This window comes from Geotrypetes seraphini, chromosome 6 (assembly GCF_902459505.1).
Source record: "Geotrypetes seraphini chromosome 6, aGeoSer1.1, whole genome shotgun sequence".
NCBI classification, from domain to species: Eukaryota; Metazoa; Chordata; class Amphibia; order Gymnophiona; family Dermophiidae; genus Geotrypetes; species Geotrypetes seraphini.
In genome coordinates, this window is record NC_047089.1 from 147591491 (window position 1) to 147606540 (window position 15050).

The 15050-nt window shown below is 41.5% G+C and overlaps 1 protein-coding gene across 1 annotated transcript in view; it reads left to right on the forward strand.

The window, feature by feature from the left end:
- Nucleotides 1-15050, forward strand: part of IL1RL1 (interleukin 1 receptor like 1) — a 55039-nt gene that overhangs the window by 25386 nt on the left and 14603 nt on the right. The window contains exons 5-8 of the mRNA XM_033950442.1: nucleotides 4479-4544; nucleotides 10983-11115; nucleotides 11197-11339; nucleotides 14200-14343. Of these exons, the coding sequence (XP_033806333.1) occupies nucleotides 4479-4544; nucleotides 10983-11115; nucleotides 11197-11339; nucleotides 14200-14343 (486 nt within the window). The remainder of the gene's footprint in view (nucleotides 1-4478; nucleotides 4545-10982; nucleotides 11116-11196; nucleotides 11340-14199; nucleotides 14344-15050) is intronic.

Consider the following 15050-nt stretch of genomic DNA (forward strand, 5'->3'; position numbering starts at 1 on the left):
GATGGAAGAAGAGAGAGATAGAAGGGAAGGTAAGACATGGAAACGTAGATTTTGAAAAGAAAGCAGTAAAATTGAATATTAAGTTAATGCCAAAGATGGATGCAAGGCAGAAAGTGAAGATGGAAAGAAAAACAGTCAAAGGACAAGAAGGCCCTGGAAACATAATTAAAAGCACAGAAAAATAAAGTCACTAGCCAACAAAGGTAGGGAAAATGATTTTATTTTCAGTATAGTGATTGAAATGTGTCAGTTTTGAGAAAGGAAAGATATTAAACTTTAAATGTGAGGGCTGCAGAAAAAATAGTTAATGACAATTTTCCTTTATAGTTTATAAATCTTTCCTTTAACTGTTAAAGGAAAGATTTATAAACTATAGCTGATGCCCCGGCGTTGCACGGGTATTTAATTATAGCAATAACACTGTAAATGGATTCAAATAAAGATACTTTATAGTGGTGAATGAAAATATTTTTTTACAGCTTAATAAAAAGTACAATATTCAAATTATAATGTGAAATATTTGACAAAATGAATACAATACAACTAACGCAAAACATGATTATAAACAACATTTTTAGTTTCACCTCCTGGAGCAAGAACATATAAATTCTTGGGTGAACCGAGTCCTGAGCAAGCAACATAGAGTTGTGGGCCGCGAGACCCCCAGAACATATCACCCCAGGTAGTGAGGGATCTGCATACCAAGTTTCGTTCAAATCGGTCAAGCCGTTTTTGAATTACTGTGAGAAAGGCAGCTTTTTACATTTTTTCCATTGACATGAATGGGTGAAATCTGATTTTCTGTTTGTAGCTCCGCCCACGTGTGCAGGTGGGCCGCGAGACCCCAGAACATATCATCCCAGGTAGTGAGGGATCTGCATACCAAGTTTCGTTCAAATCGGTCAAGCCGTTTTTGCGTGATCGCGGCACATACACACACACATACATACACACATACATACCTCCGATTTTATATATATAGATTTCTTTCAAAAACACTTTTTCAAATATGTATATCAAAGGATTTGTGATGCCTGGGGGATTCCAAGTGCTTCTTTGATCTTCATTCATTTTTTTGTACTTGAAATGTTTTATTTATTCAAAATAACACAATACAAAGCCAACATATCAAAGATAGATAAATACAAATCTTAGCCCCCCCCCCCTCTACCCACCCACCCATCCTGTATGCTCAGGTATCCTTTAGTGTTATAAAAGCTTCCAATGCTACTCAAAAAGATTCCTTCAATCATGGACTATTATTAAAGGTCACTGAGATGTGTGTGCAATGGAACCCTTTACACTTGTCTTGGTAGGGGAGAGTTCAAATGATCAAAATGATGATTTTGCCTGTAATTTGTTACCAAATGGGTATGTTACCAGTTTATTTTCAAGGGTCCTTTTACAAAAAGCTAAATGTTATCCTGACAAAATTTATTTGGCTAGGGAAAAAAGCAAGAATTGGTTTAGTATCTCTACAAAAAACAATTGCGGAGGGAGGGGGGGGGGGTAAATTTTCCCAATTTTTATAGGTATCATCAAGCCTATATAATGCGTCAAGGTATGTATTGGATCCTCCCTGAGCTCTTGGAACATCAGCCAGACTGGTTATATCTTGAGTGGAAAATTATGTCCCCGATGCGACTTTCTCATATATTAAATATTAAAATACCAAATTATGCTAAAGATAATGTAATTTTATTGCACACGTGGAAAACAATTAAATTTATTGACAAACTTACAGATGTTCCTATAATGAAATCTACTTTGCAGTCCTTATGGTTAAACTCCAAGATTCAAATAGGCGGTGCTGAGATCGCTTGGAAGAATTGGATGCAGGCAGGTATTCGGACATTAAATGATGTTATATCTAATGGAAATCTGCTTGATTTTTCACAGCTGCAACATTCATTTGGAATTTAAAAATCTCAGCTGGCTATTCAGAGTGGGTTCCCTGAATGGAAAAATTTTAAAACTTTATTTTAGCCTGCAGATCCTTTGCTACCAAACTGATCTAGTAGGACATCAGGCTGCCCAGTGGTACAAATTGATTTCTGGATTTTTGAATAAAAAGCCAAAAAATAGTCTTAGAGACATTTGGAGCATCGAGATAAAAGAGTATATTTCTGTATCTCGTTGGCCATGAATTTGGACTTGGAGGTTGAAATGTACAGCGTCAGCATCTATGAGACAAACAGGATTTTCTGGACCGCAGTTCGATTAAATTTAAGTTTAAGTTTTAAATTTATTAGGATTTTATATACCGCCTATCAAGGTTTTCTAAGCGGTTTTACAATCAGGTACTCAAGCATTTTCCCTATCTGTCTTGGTGGGCTCACAATCTATCTAATGTACCTGGGGCTATGGAGGATTACGTGACTTGCCCAGGATCACAAGGAGCAGCACGGGATTTGAACCCACAACCCCAGGGTGCTAAGGCTGTAGCTTCAACCACCGAGCCACACACTCCTAAAATAAAATTGATAGTTCTAAATCTAATAGATTCTGGCATTGTCATATTGATATAGGGACTTTGGATCATCTGATATATTTTTGTCCATTTATATTTATATTTTGGAAGTCAATCTGGGGACAAATTTAGTTTTGGATTCAAATGTTCCATTATCATATGAGGCTATAATTTGTGGAACGATATTACAAGTAAAACCCACTGTAGATAAATATAAGAGTCGTCTATTCATGCTCATGACAGGCATAGCCATTCAACTGATCACGAGTAACTGGAAAAACCATGACAGAATAAGTTACACTTTTTAGTGGGTGAATGTGTGCACTACGTACAGATATGAAATAATTAATGCAGAATGTAGGGGAGTTAGTGGTGTATTCAATAAATTCGGATCCCATTGACTAAATTTATGAAATTATAATAATGTTTATTTGTCTTGTCTTTCCTTTTGTTCATTTACCTTTACACATCCATGGAGGGAGGGGGGAGGGAGGGAAGGGATTAAATATTGATGGTGACATTTGGGTAACTTTATTCCTCATTTATATTATATACTATGTTATATTATGTTATTATTATATATAGAAAACTGAAAATCTTGAATGATAAAAATGTTACCTATATAGAAATTAGTGCAATGTATGTAATATCTACTATTCTTCTATTTATATAGCACTGTTTTTAGATTAAAAATCAATAAAGATTAAAAAAAATAAATAAATCATGGACTGAAGCTGTAAGTTTTTCTATAAGAATAACATATCGCAGTCTCTGGCACCATCTGGCCATTGAAAAAAGAGTTTGCAAAGCCCAATTCAATCTAAAGGGAATAGAGACCAACAATTGAAATAAATACTGGTTAGAAAAAATGGAGGGTTCTATCTGGGAGTCATCCAACTTATCTAACAAAAGCGATGAGCCCAGCAAAAAATCTAACCTAGCAAAATTATCACTTACCGCTGAATAAAATGAATAATGTCTTCCTTTCTGGTGTGTGATGAGCCACAGATCAACACGTTTATAGTCTCCAATAAGATTAAAGAGGCTCTTGACAATGAGGAAGTATTAGACCTATCTAAATGGTAAAGGGGATGGGACTTATATACTACTTTTTCTGTGTGGTTTACACAATGAAAGCATTTTACATATATTAGACAGTTAGAGCCTGTATTCAAGGTCTTGGTTCCATTTTTCTTGGATTATTTGCTTAGGGCCTGTGTTTAGCAGGGAAAGGCCATTTCCTGAGATGTTTGCATTTCCTGGGATAGGGCTTTGGGAGAAAGGTAACTTTGTACACCTCTAAAAGCAAAGTTACTGAGAATTTCATATTTCTGGTCTTGCTCTCATTATAGCATTTTATAATTGTCTAGTTCCTAGAGCATTTCAAATCTCTCAGAGACCAATACAGCTTAATGTATCCAGCAAGAATGAAGGTCACAATCCACAACATGACTCAATCTTTCGAGGATCCTGATTAAAACAATTAAAATCCTGATTAAAACATTAAAACAATTTCTAGACATTTTTTGATTACAATTCACACTTAAAAGGTTGGTCTCCTTTTCTATCCACATACTGGTCTCAAATTTGAGAAACTATCTCTATAATATTTTCTATTACAGACCACATGTCTTAAAAAATCATATTATATTCATCTGTACCTGATATCAATATAAATCCAAAATATACCAAATTATTTAATCTCATGATTGCTTTGCATACCAATTCCCCTCATTTGCATGCATGGATTCCCCACATTTGCATTCCAATTCCCCTCATTTGCATGCATCGGGATTGGATCAGAGGAGAGGTTAGTAAATAGATTGGAGGGAAATCGGGTTGTAAAGGGCTCGCAAACCGATCGGTACATAATTGGTTGCTTAGTGAATCTAGCCCTAAGAACGAGCACGTGGATTCCTTGGACACTTAATAATTAATTGACTGATAATGGTTTTCTATATCATTATAATCTGATTTTTATTTATTTTCTTTTATGTTTTGTTTTTAGAAAATACTATAACAAAATTTCCCATGATTGATAGCCCCAGAAATGGTACAATGGAAGTAGAAGTTGGTAAGTGGAGATACCTAGCCTAAGTTATCAAGGAGTTTTTTTATTTATAGGAACCAAACCTAAGACAAACTTTAGAGACTGATATACAGGAGATGATGCCCTATATACGAAAGCATCCATGAAGCATGCAAAAGATGTGAAAGTGCCAATGTTCAGTTTTTGCACATTTTTCATGTGTGGAGGGGCATAATAAAAAAAAAAAAGTCTAAGTCCCCTTTTGGCTTAAGGCCTTAAACTTTGAAAGTAGAAGCAGGGAAAATGTCCATTATCAAAAAAAACGTCCAAAAGGAGGTTTTGTTTTTTTTAATAATGGCCTGCCTCTACGTTCAGCTGTTTAAATGCCCAGACCACCACTACGTCTAAACTTACACCATATAATCAAGCTAAAAAAAGCCTAAGCCCCAAATGTCCAAAACAAGAGCTTTTAGGCGAAGGAGGAGCCAGTCTTTCGCCTAAAAGCTGGATTCTGTAACCAGTGTCTGTCAAAAACAACACCGGTTACAGAATCCCCCCTGTACAACGATCCGGGCAGGAGGGATCCCAAGCCCTCCTGCCCTGTCGAACCACAACCCTCCCCCCCCCCGATAACATCGGGGCAAGAGGGAACCCAAGCCCTCTTGCCCCGTCGAACCGCGACCCCCCCCCCGCCGACATCAGGACAAGAAGGAGCCCAAGCCCTCTTGCCCCGCGATCCCCAACCCCCCCGAGTCTGATGGGGCCAGGAGGGAGCCCAAGCCCTCCTGGCCTGGCGACACCCTCTAACCCCCACCTGCTACTAAAATACAGGCAGGAGGGATCTCAGGCCCTCCTGTCCTTGACGCAACCCCCCACGACTGCCTCCGAACCCCTGATTTCCCCCCTGCCGACCCCACGACCCCCTCACCCCCACCCCCCTTCCCCGTACCATAAAACCTGTTGGTCAGATGGACAGGTGACAAGCCCGTCCATCCCACAGGCCAGCCATCTCAGGAATGGCTGGCCTTAGGGCCTGATTGGCCCAGGCGCTCAAACCCAACCGGCCCATGTGCCTAAGGCCCTGCCCACAGGAAGGGCCTAAGACAATTGGGCCGATTCCGGTTGGCCCAGGTGCCTCAAGCCCCACCTGTGGGCAGGGTTTGAGCCGCCTGGGCCAATCAGGCTCTAAGGCCAGCCATTCCCGAGATGGCTGGCCTGTCAAATGGATAGGCTTGGCACCCATCCGTCCGACCAACAAGTTTTAAGGTAAGGGAAAGGGGGGTGGGGGGGTCGTGGGGTCAGCGGGGGGTCACGGATCGGTGGGGGGGCCGATGGGGAGGTTCGGGAGGCGGTCATGGGGGGGATTGGGTCGAGGGCAGGAGGGCCTGGGATCCCTCCTGTCCGTATTTTAGTGGGGTTGGGGGGTTAGAGGGTGTCGCCAGGCCAGGAAGGCTTGGGCTCCCTCCTGGCCGGATCGTGTGGGGAGGAGGGTGGTTGGAGATCGCCGGGCCAGGAGGGCTTGGGCTTCCTCCTGGCCCCATCGGACTCGGGGGGGGTGGGGATTGCGGGGGGGGGGGGTGATGTATCGTGGCAGGAGAGATTGGCCATCTCCTCTACCGCAATGCGATCACTCCTCTACCCGAACTGCCACAACACGCGGCAGGAGAGATTGGGCATCTCTCCTGCCGCGGGTAGCGGCAGTTCAGGTAGAGGGGTGATCGCATCGCGGTAGGGGAGATGAGGCATCTCTCCTGCTGCGATGGTTGTGGTAGGGGGGGTAGGTTGCAGGGCCGCTGAACTGATCGCGCCAGCCGCCATCAGCTCAGCGGCCCCCATTTCGGCACTTATACCTGTTTTGACTTGGTCTAAGTGCCAACTAGGCAACCTGTTAAAATCTTTGGTTATTCTTGTTGTACGCCTATGTGTAGGTCGGCCCACAGCCCGCCCTGTCCCCTCCTCTAAAAATGCCTCTTTTCTCTCTGTGCGTTTAAAGGCAGGGGAAAGGCTTTTGGATTGTCTAAGTACCCATTTAGGCCATTTTTTAGACTTTTTTTAAATTATGAGCCCCATAGTGTTCTCTCTGAAGAAATTAACAAAATTTGCCTATCGTGGTAATAAAATTTTGCATATAACTGAATGAAATTATATTTGAATGTAACATTAATAAGTGGGTGTGATGCAATATCAAATGAAACATTTTGTTAATAATGCATTTTGTAAAAATGAATACATAAAAAGGTTTCACAAATCTATTTTCACAAAAATATCTTTTTTTTCATAGGGCTTTAAAGGTTTCTGTCAAAACCTCTTGGGTAGTGAAATTCCTGGATGCCAAGGGGTGGGTGTGGGGGGAGGTGTAAGGAACATCCTTCCACACAGCCTAAAAAAATGTCCAAAAGTAGTCCAGTATAAAAAGCCCCATTCTCTCAAAAGACCTATCCCCTTAAAATATTGTCTGCTAAACCCCCCTAGATTCCTATACCACCCTCTACCTCTAGATTTACTCCAAAGCTGTATTTTAGTTAACCAATTGCCTCTCAGTCAGTGGCGTACCTAGGGGGGGGGCGGGGGGGGGCGGGCCGCCCCGGGTACCAGCCCTAAGGGGGTGTTCCCGGCCTTGCCGTTCAGTCCCCCGCCACCCCCGAAGGACCGCTCGCCCCACTGACCTTCCTGCACCACCTGTGAAGCAGCCCGCAGCAGGATCGCGAAGTCAGCGTCAGCATCCCTGCGCTGCTTCCTGCGCCGCGATCCCGCCCCTCCTCTGACGTCAGAGGAGGGGCGGGACCGTGGCGCAGGAAGCAGCGCAGGGATCGCTGATGCTGACTTCGCGATCCTGCTGCGGCTGCTTCATAGGTGGTGCGGGGAGGCCAGGGGGGCGAGCGGTCCTTCGGGGTGGGTCGGGGCATCAGGCCTTCAGGGTGGGGGCGGGCGGGCAGGCAAGCAGGCTTTCAAGGGGGAGGGGGTGACAGGCAGGCAGGCAGGCCTTCAAGGGGGGACAGGCCTTCGGGGGGGGGGTGCAGACATTCAAGGGGTGCAGGCCTTCAAGGGGGGCAGGCAGGCCTTCAGGGGGGTGCAGGCCTTCGGGGGGGTGTAGGCCTTTGGGGGGGTGCAGACCTTCAAGGGGGTGCAGGCCTTCAAGGGGGGGAACAGGCCTTCAAGGGGGGAAAGGCAGGCAGGCCTTCAAGGGGGGGACAGGCCTACAAGGGGGGGGTGCAGGCCTTCAAGGGGGGGTGCAGGCCTTCAAGGGGGGTGCAGGCCTTCAAGGGGGAGACAGGCCTTCAAGGGGGGGAAAGGCAGGCCTTAAAGGGGGGACAGGCCTACAAGGGGGTGGGACAGGCCTTCAAGTGGGGGACAGGCCTTCGGGGGGGGGGTGCAGACCTTCAAGGGAGTGCAGGCCTTCGAGGGGGGTGGTGCAGGCCTTCAAGGGGGTGCAGGCCTTCAAGGGGGGAAAGGCAGGCAGGCAGGCCTTCAAGGGGGGACAGGCCTACAAGGGGGGGGGGAGAAGCTACAAGGGGGTGGGACAGGCCTTCAAGTGGGGGACAGGCCTTCGGGGGGGTGCAGGCCTTCGGGGGGTGCAGACCTTCAAGGGGGGGACAGGCAGGCAGGCCTTCAAGGGGGGGGACAGGCCTACAAGGGGAAGGGACAGGCCTTCAAGGGGGGGTGCAGGCCTTCAAGGTGGGACAGGCAGACCTTTAAGGGGGGGACCATGATTTAGAAGTACACGGAGGGAAGGGGGTGTTCAAAGAGACATGCATATGCCAAACTTTGGGGGGGGGGGGAAGAAATAATGGGTCTGAAAATAGAGGAGAGGGAGAGAGATGATGGACCATGGGATTTAGGGAGGGAAGGAACAGAAAGGGAGAGAAATTGGACACAAGGGATGGTGTGGAGGAGGGATAGAGATACTGGATAGGAGGGTAATTAGGAAAAGAAACTGATAGATGGTGGACTCTGGGATGGTGGGGAAGGAGGGAGAGATGCCGGATGAAAGGGTATTTAAGAAAAGGTGGATCTGTGGAGGGAGATGAAAAAAAGGAAAGATACCAGACTTCCTGGGAAGGGAAGGGAAATGGAAAGGGAGGACAGAGTTGGCAGATGGATGGTTAGCATGCAGAAAGAAGGAGACCCTGGCAAGCAAGTTATCAGAAGAAAACCAGAGCCTTGGACCAACAAGATTTGAAATATAACCAGACAACAAAAGGTAGAAAAATTAATTTTATTTTCTGTTTTGTGATTATAACATGTCAGATTTGAAATGTGTATCCTGCCAGATCTGGTGTTGGACTGCAAACGTGAGCTAGGATTTAACAGAAAGAGGAAAAGTCCTTTTTGTTTCTTTATTTTATTTACACCACAGCGCCAGTGTGGTTAGGAGAAGCCAAAGGGGGTGAAAAAGCTATAAAACCCACCAGGAGTTTTGAAAAAAATCACCCAACTGGGCAGGAAAATCGAATTGAAAAACCAATTCAATAGGGCTGAATCGAATCAAAATTTTTTTTTTCCTGTATCTGGCAGCATTAGTTTGCGCTACTGTCTTAGACTTTAGGACCTGGGATTGGGGAGAGATGGCATCCTCAGTACTTTATAATGCAAGTGAAACGAGGATTTGGTCAGACTTTTGAAGGGTCTGCAGAAAAAAAATATTGTATAGGCCGGGGACATGAGACAGCAGGAAATGGGAACTTTTCTTCCTTCTATTTTTGTGAATGGAAAGGCTGAGGATGTCAGAGAGGTCAGTTAAAATATGTGCTTTATAAGAAAATATAATAATGTGTTTTATAAAGTTTATAGCATAGCTGGCCTACCCAGTGAGGTGTTCCTAGTGGTGATGGTGGCAGCGTGTCAATGTGTTGAGAGGAAGAGGTGGTCTGGGAAATTCTGCTGAGCAAACTCCGGGCCCATTTCCACCCCCCAGTTAGTCCACTCCACTCAACTGATTCACACACTGAGTGGGTCTTTGGGTGTTGTTTTGGGATCTCTTCCAGTGGTTTATCTCCTTCTGGTCCAAGGAAGGAAACTTTGTTATCCTTAGCATTGACCTACAGAATATGTTTGTAACAGCGCTGCTTGTGTGGCATTAGGCTATGTAGTGATCGAAAGAAAAAAACAGACCTTTGCACATTTTTGCACTATATGGTGGGTGTATGAGGAGATTCACATTTCCTGCACAGCTAAGTACATGTGAAGTTACCTTGTGCTGTATTTGACATCTAGCAAGGTCTCTGTTTGAAAGGAAAGATCTAAACTTAAAAATGAAGTGGCCAGAAGTTATGGTAAAAGCAGATAGTGTAGCTGGTTTTAAGAAAGATTTGGACAAATTCCTGGAGGAAAAGTCCATAATCTGTTATTAAGACATGGGGGAAGTGTCTGCTTGCCCTGGATCGGTAGCATGGAATGTTGCTACTCTTTGGGTTTTGACCAGGTATTAGTGTCCTGGATTGGCTACCATGAGAATGGGCTACTGGGCATGATGGACCATTGGTCTGACCCAGTTAGGCTATTCTTATGTTATGTTCTCATCTGTAGGGGCCTTTGTTTTCACTTCTTATTTTAATGTATTTTTTTTCTGGGAACTTATCAGTGTTTTTTATAATGGGAACAAAAATGGAAGAGAATTAATGTGTGTGGAATGGGGGGTAACTAATTTCTTCAGCTAAATAATTCAATCCACTTCAAACAGACATAGGAGAACTTGTGCACCATTCACACACCCTCCAACCAAAAACGTCAAAAGAAAAAAACTGTTCGACAACCTCCTAGCCATTCGAGCTGCAACACTCGACCCCCAACTCTACAACCAATTGATATCAACCACAGACTGCAAAACCTTCAAAAAGAAATAAAAACCCTTCTATTCAAAAAACACATAAAACCGAACTAACACAATCAGAACTGTCCCAAGCATCACCTGCAACTACTCCATATGTACTTCTAATGTCATGACAATTTAGACATAATTTATGTTATGTTATGTTTGGAATAATGGTTACATATATGAGGTTCAATAAAAGAAAATTTTCACTGCCTGTTTCTATTCTGACCATTTATTCCATTTCATGGTTATTGCAAAAAAAAAATAAAAAAAATTTTTTACATGGGGGGGGGGTGTCAAAAAATGATGGGCCCCGGGTGCCACATACCCTAGGTACGCCACTGCTCTCAGTCCTACCCCACTGGCACAATCTTTCGCAATAATGCAAGTGGTCTCTAGCCATTACTTTGTCCTAGAAAAGCATCTATAGAAAAACCTAAGGAAGCGTATGGAGATGCACTAGTCTGATGTTTAGCTATGATTGAAATCCCTGTGCCTAAGTCATGCCATACTTCAAGTATACTGAACTTTTTTTTAGTGATCACACAGTTGTTTTGTCATGTACCAAAACTGAAACATAAAAAAGTATCAATTGCAATGATATTGTCTCTCGTTTTCTGTTTTTCCATCTAAGTGGTGTATTCATAACTAATTAGCATATTTCTTTTTAGGTTCAGCTAGAAATATTACTTGTTCGGCCTTTCTAGGGTATGGCCCTCAAAAAGGATTCTCTGTCTATTGGACCGTAAATGGAACTAAAATTAAGAAATTAGATCAATTAAGATTTAATGAAACAAAGCAAAGGTAGAGTGTTCTGAACCATTATTCTATGATCATTATTCATGGAAGGAAAATCGGTGTTCTAACATTTTCTTACTATTGTAGTGTTCAGAAACATAATCAAACCTTTCACGTATCTGTCTTAATGATTATGGAAGTCAAGAAAGAAGACTTGTATACAAATTTTACTTGTACTGCATTAAATTTTGTGGGATGGCAAGAATCTACAATTATTTTAATACCTTCAGGTGAGGACAACTTTCTATTTTGTCCTTGTTAACAATATGCTTTTTTCTAGGATTTGTGATGCACTGAAAACTTTCTTAAGACCGTCTTCACTGTTTGGAGATTTAATAATACATTGCTTGCAGATTTAAATTTTCTTGAGGAAATTCAAATTAAAATGGCTGAGTATTTTCAACTCAATACCTCAGAGGAAATCTCTTTGGAAACTATTTGGGATGCTTTCAAAGCTACAGTGAAAGAGCAAATAATTTCATAATTGGCGCACATTAGGAAACAACTAAAAGTGGAATTTTTTAATTTGGAACAAAATATTTTGACATTAGAGTCACAATTGGCCTCAAAATGGGAACAAAATACTTTGCAGGCCCTGTTGAAAGCTAAATATAAATATAATAAGATTTCCTCACAATTGGCTAGGAAAGATATGTTTTCTCAACAAGCTCTGTATTATGGAAACTCGAATAAAGCGGGAAGATTATTGGCTAATTAACTTAAAGCAAAAAAGAGAAAAGTTAAAATTGTGGCTATTACAGATGAGAATGGTAAAATTCATTCTCAAATTGGAACTATTTTAAAACAATTTTTGGATTTTTACAAAGCTTTATATTCTTCTGAGCCTTATTCAAATAAAGAAAAAGAGGGGTTAGAATATTTTTTAAAAAATAAATTCTTTATTTGTTTTATAACTTACAATTCGTGTGACAGTGAGGTCAAACATTTTAACATCAAATAGAACACTTAGGGCTCCTTTTATCAAGCTGCGGTAGGTGGTTAATGCGCGGAATACCACGCGTTCAACTGCCTGCCGCGCTAGTTGCTAACGCCTCCATTGATGAGGCGTTAGTTTTTTTATGTGCCGCGGGGGTTAGCGCGTGATGAAATGTCCGACGCGCTAACCCCCGTAGCGCACCTTGATAAAAGGAGCCCTTAATATTCAGCAATAATCTTCTGTTGTATAAGTATTGATTATATGATAGATAAGGATGGGGAGGGGGGAGATAAGAGAATATTATATGTATCATTGCTGATTATTAAGTGATATATTTATGGTTATTTGTATGGATATGTTATCACACTTATTATAAGTTTTAAAATGAATAAAGATTTTAAATAAATAAATATTCAGCAATTATACAAATCATATAATTTATCTCCCTTCCTCCCCACCCTTCCATAGCAGATATAAAACATAAGTATTATATGATTAAATTTCCTCCCTATCATTTTTATATTGTTAAATAATAAACTAAAAATTATCCCCCTCCCCCAGTATTGAACTCGTAAATTTAAGGGAAAAAATGGAATCTATTCATTACAATATTTTGTTAACGGCTCCCACACAACTTGAAACTTCCTTAAATACCCCTGCTGTGTAGCTATTGCTCTTTCTATTTTATATATATGGCACAATGAATTCCACCAAAAATTATAATTCATTCTATTCCAGTTCTTCCAATTACATGTAATTTGTTGTATGGCAACCCCTGTCATTATAAGGAAAAGCTTGTTGTTATTCAAAGATATCTGACTTTTTGCCCTCATTGACATGCCAAATAATATAGTATCATAGGTCAATGCCACCGGGTTTTCTAATAAACTATTAATTTGGCCCCAAATTTTAAAATTAATCCAGGGGCCAAAAATTCCTGAGCATATGAAAGGAAGTCTCAAAGAGCCTATATCACTTAAGGAACTCCAGGCAGTGTTGAAGTCCCTCAGAGCTGGATCCACTTCGGGTACTGATGGATTCACAGTGGAGTTTTTCAAATTACTTCAAATTATATTATTACCTCATCTTCTACATTTATATAATTCACAACTGACTAAGGGTTGTATTTCAAGTACTATGGCGGAATCTTTAACCATTGTTTTGCCGAAGCCAAATAAAGATCCCATGTTGGTTTCAAACTACAGGCCTATTTCTTTAATCAATGTAGATGGAAAACTCCTGACTAAGTTATTGGCTTTAAGACTAGCCAAAGCTCTCCCTTATTTGATTGGTATGCACCAAATGGGTTTCGTTGCTCAAAGACATTCTTCAAATAACACCAGACTGGCATTTCATATGTTAAATTTAGCAAAAACAATGGGTGATCCAGTCTTCTCTGTCTCTTTGGATGCAGTGAAAGCCTTTGATCATGTTGAATGGACTTTCATGTATCAAGCGATGGATTGGTTTGGTATTGGTTCGGGATTCATACAAATGATTTAAAAATTGTATAGCTCCCCCTCAGCCAGATTATATATTAATGATACTTTTTCGGAGTGTTATGGTCTGAAGAGGGGAGTTAGGCAAGGATGTCTCTTATCTCCTTTGCTTTTTGATATTGTTTTGGAATCCTTGTTGTTAGCTATACAGTAGGCAAAGGAGATACAGGGGATTCCTTATACAGGTTGGGATAAAAGATCTCTGCTTATGCGGATGATATCTTGCTTCATTTGAAGAATCCTGAATCTAACATCCGGCATTTACTGGAATTCATAGATTGATTTGGCAAATTCTCTGGATATAAAATAAATTGGAGCAAATCGGAAGTTTTTCCGTTAAACGTGCATTGTGTAAAAGGCCAGCTTTTTCTAGAAAAATATTGTGTGACATTTAAAACTAATAACAGCATTCTTAACCCTGCCACTTTGATAAGGGAAGCTATCAGTGCTCTCAATCTTATGTGAGCAGTTAGAAGGGTGGGTGGGAGTTTACACAAGGTAATTGGGAGGATACTGGTATTCCATTGTTTGGTCATGGAAGCTTCAATACCTACTGTATATTTGAAATCAGTATACTGTATATGCCTGTTTATTTATAAACAATTGTGCTATTTCCTTTAATATATTAATGACCCTTTCCCCTTTTTTCTGCAGCTAAAGATTACATGAAACATGTGCTGATAAGCTTTATTGGTTTACTGATTAGTGTGGTTTTGATAATCACATTATATGTATATTGCAGAGTTGACATTGTCTTACTTTACCGGGAAATATTTAAACCACTCAGAATAGCTGATGGTAAGTGCATATAGATTCATACAGTAATTAATATTCTTTAAAAACAGCATCCAGCTCCTATATCTGATCTTGCAATGAAGGTCTCCACACTTTCATTCTACATGTAAAAGACATGCACAGTTCTATTAATTAAGCTTTCCAGTGGCTTCAAACAATATCAAGTAATACAGCTGTGCTATGAAATTCACCCAATGTGCAAAACTTAAGTTTCAAGTTTATTTAATTTTGGATGTACAGCTCATTAGAGCACATCTTAATACTCTAGCAAGCAATTACTGAAGTTAATTGGCACCAATTAGGATTAGCGTGTACATCTAGCTGTGTTCTATTCTATAATACTAGATTCCTAAATCCCATAGCGTGCAATCCCAAAAGGGGCATGGCCATGGAAAGGGCACAAATAGGTTAGGGGAGTTCCAAAAGTTGTATGCTGTGTTACAGAATAATGGATCTCCATGTTTTATTCAGCAGGGGCAAGTTTTCTGCCCAGAGTTGGGCACAGGAAGCCACATTAAGTGCTATTTTATTTAAAAAAAAAAGTGTTCAGTGGTGTAGCAAAAATGGGAGGGGCCTGGAGCAGTGGCATACCAACCTATTCTCCAGTCCCCCACGCTTTCCCTCCCCTCCCCTGCTATGCGAGTGCCTTCCCTTTGTACCCCGTACCTCTTTAACTCTTCACCGGCATGAGCAGCATGTCCAACCTGCTG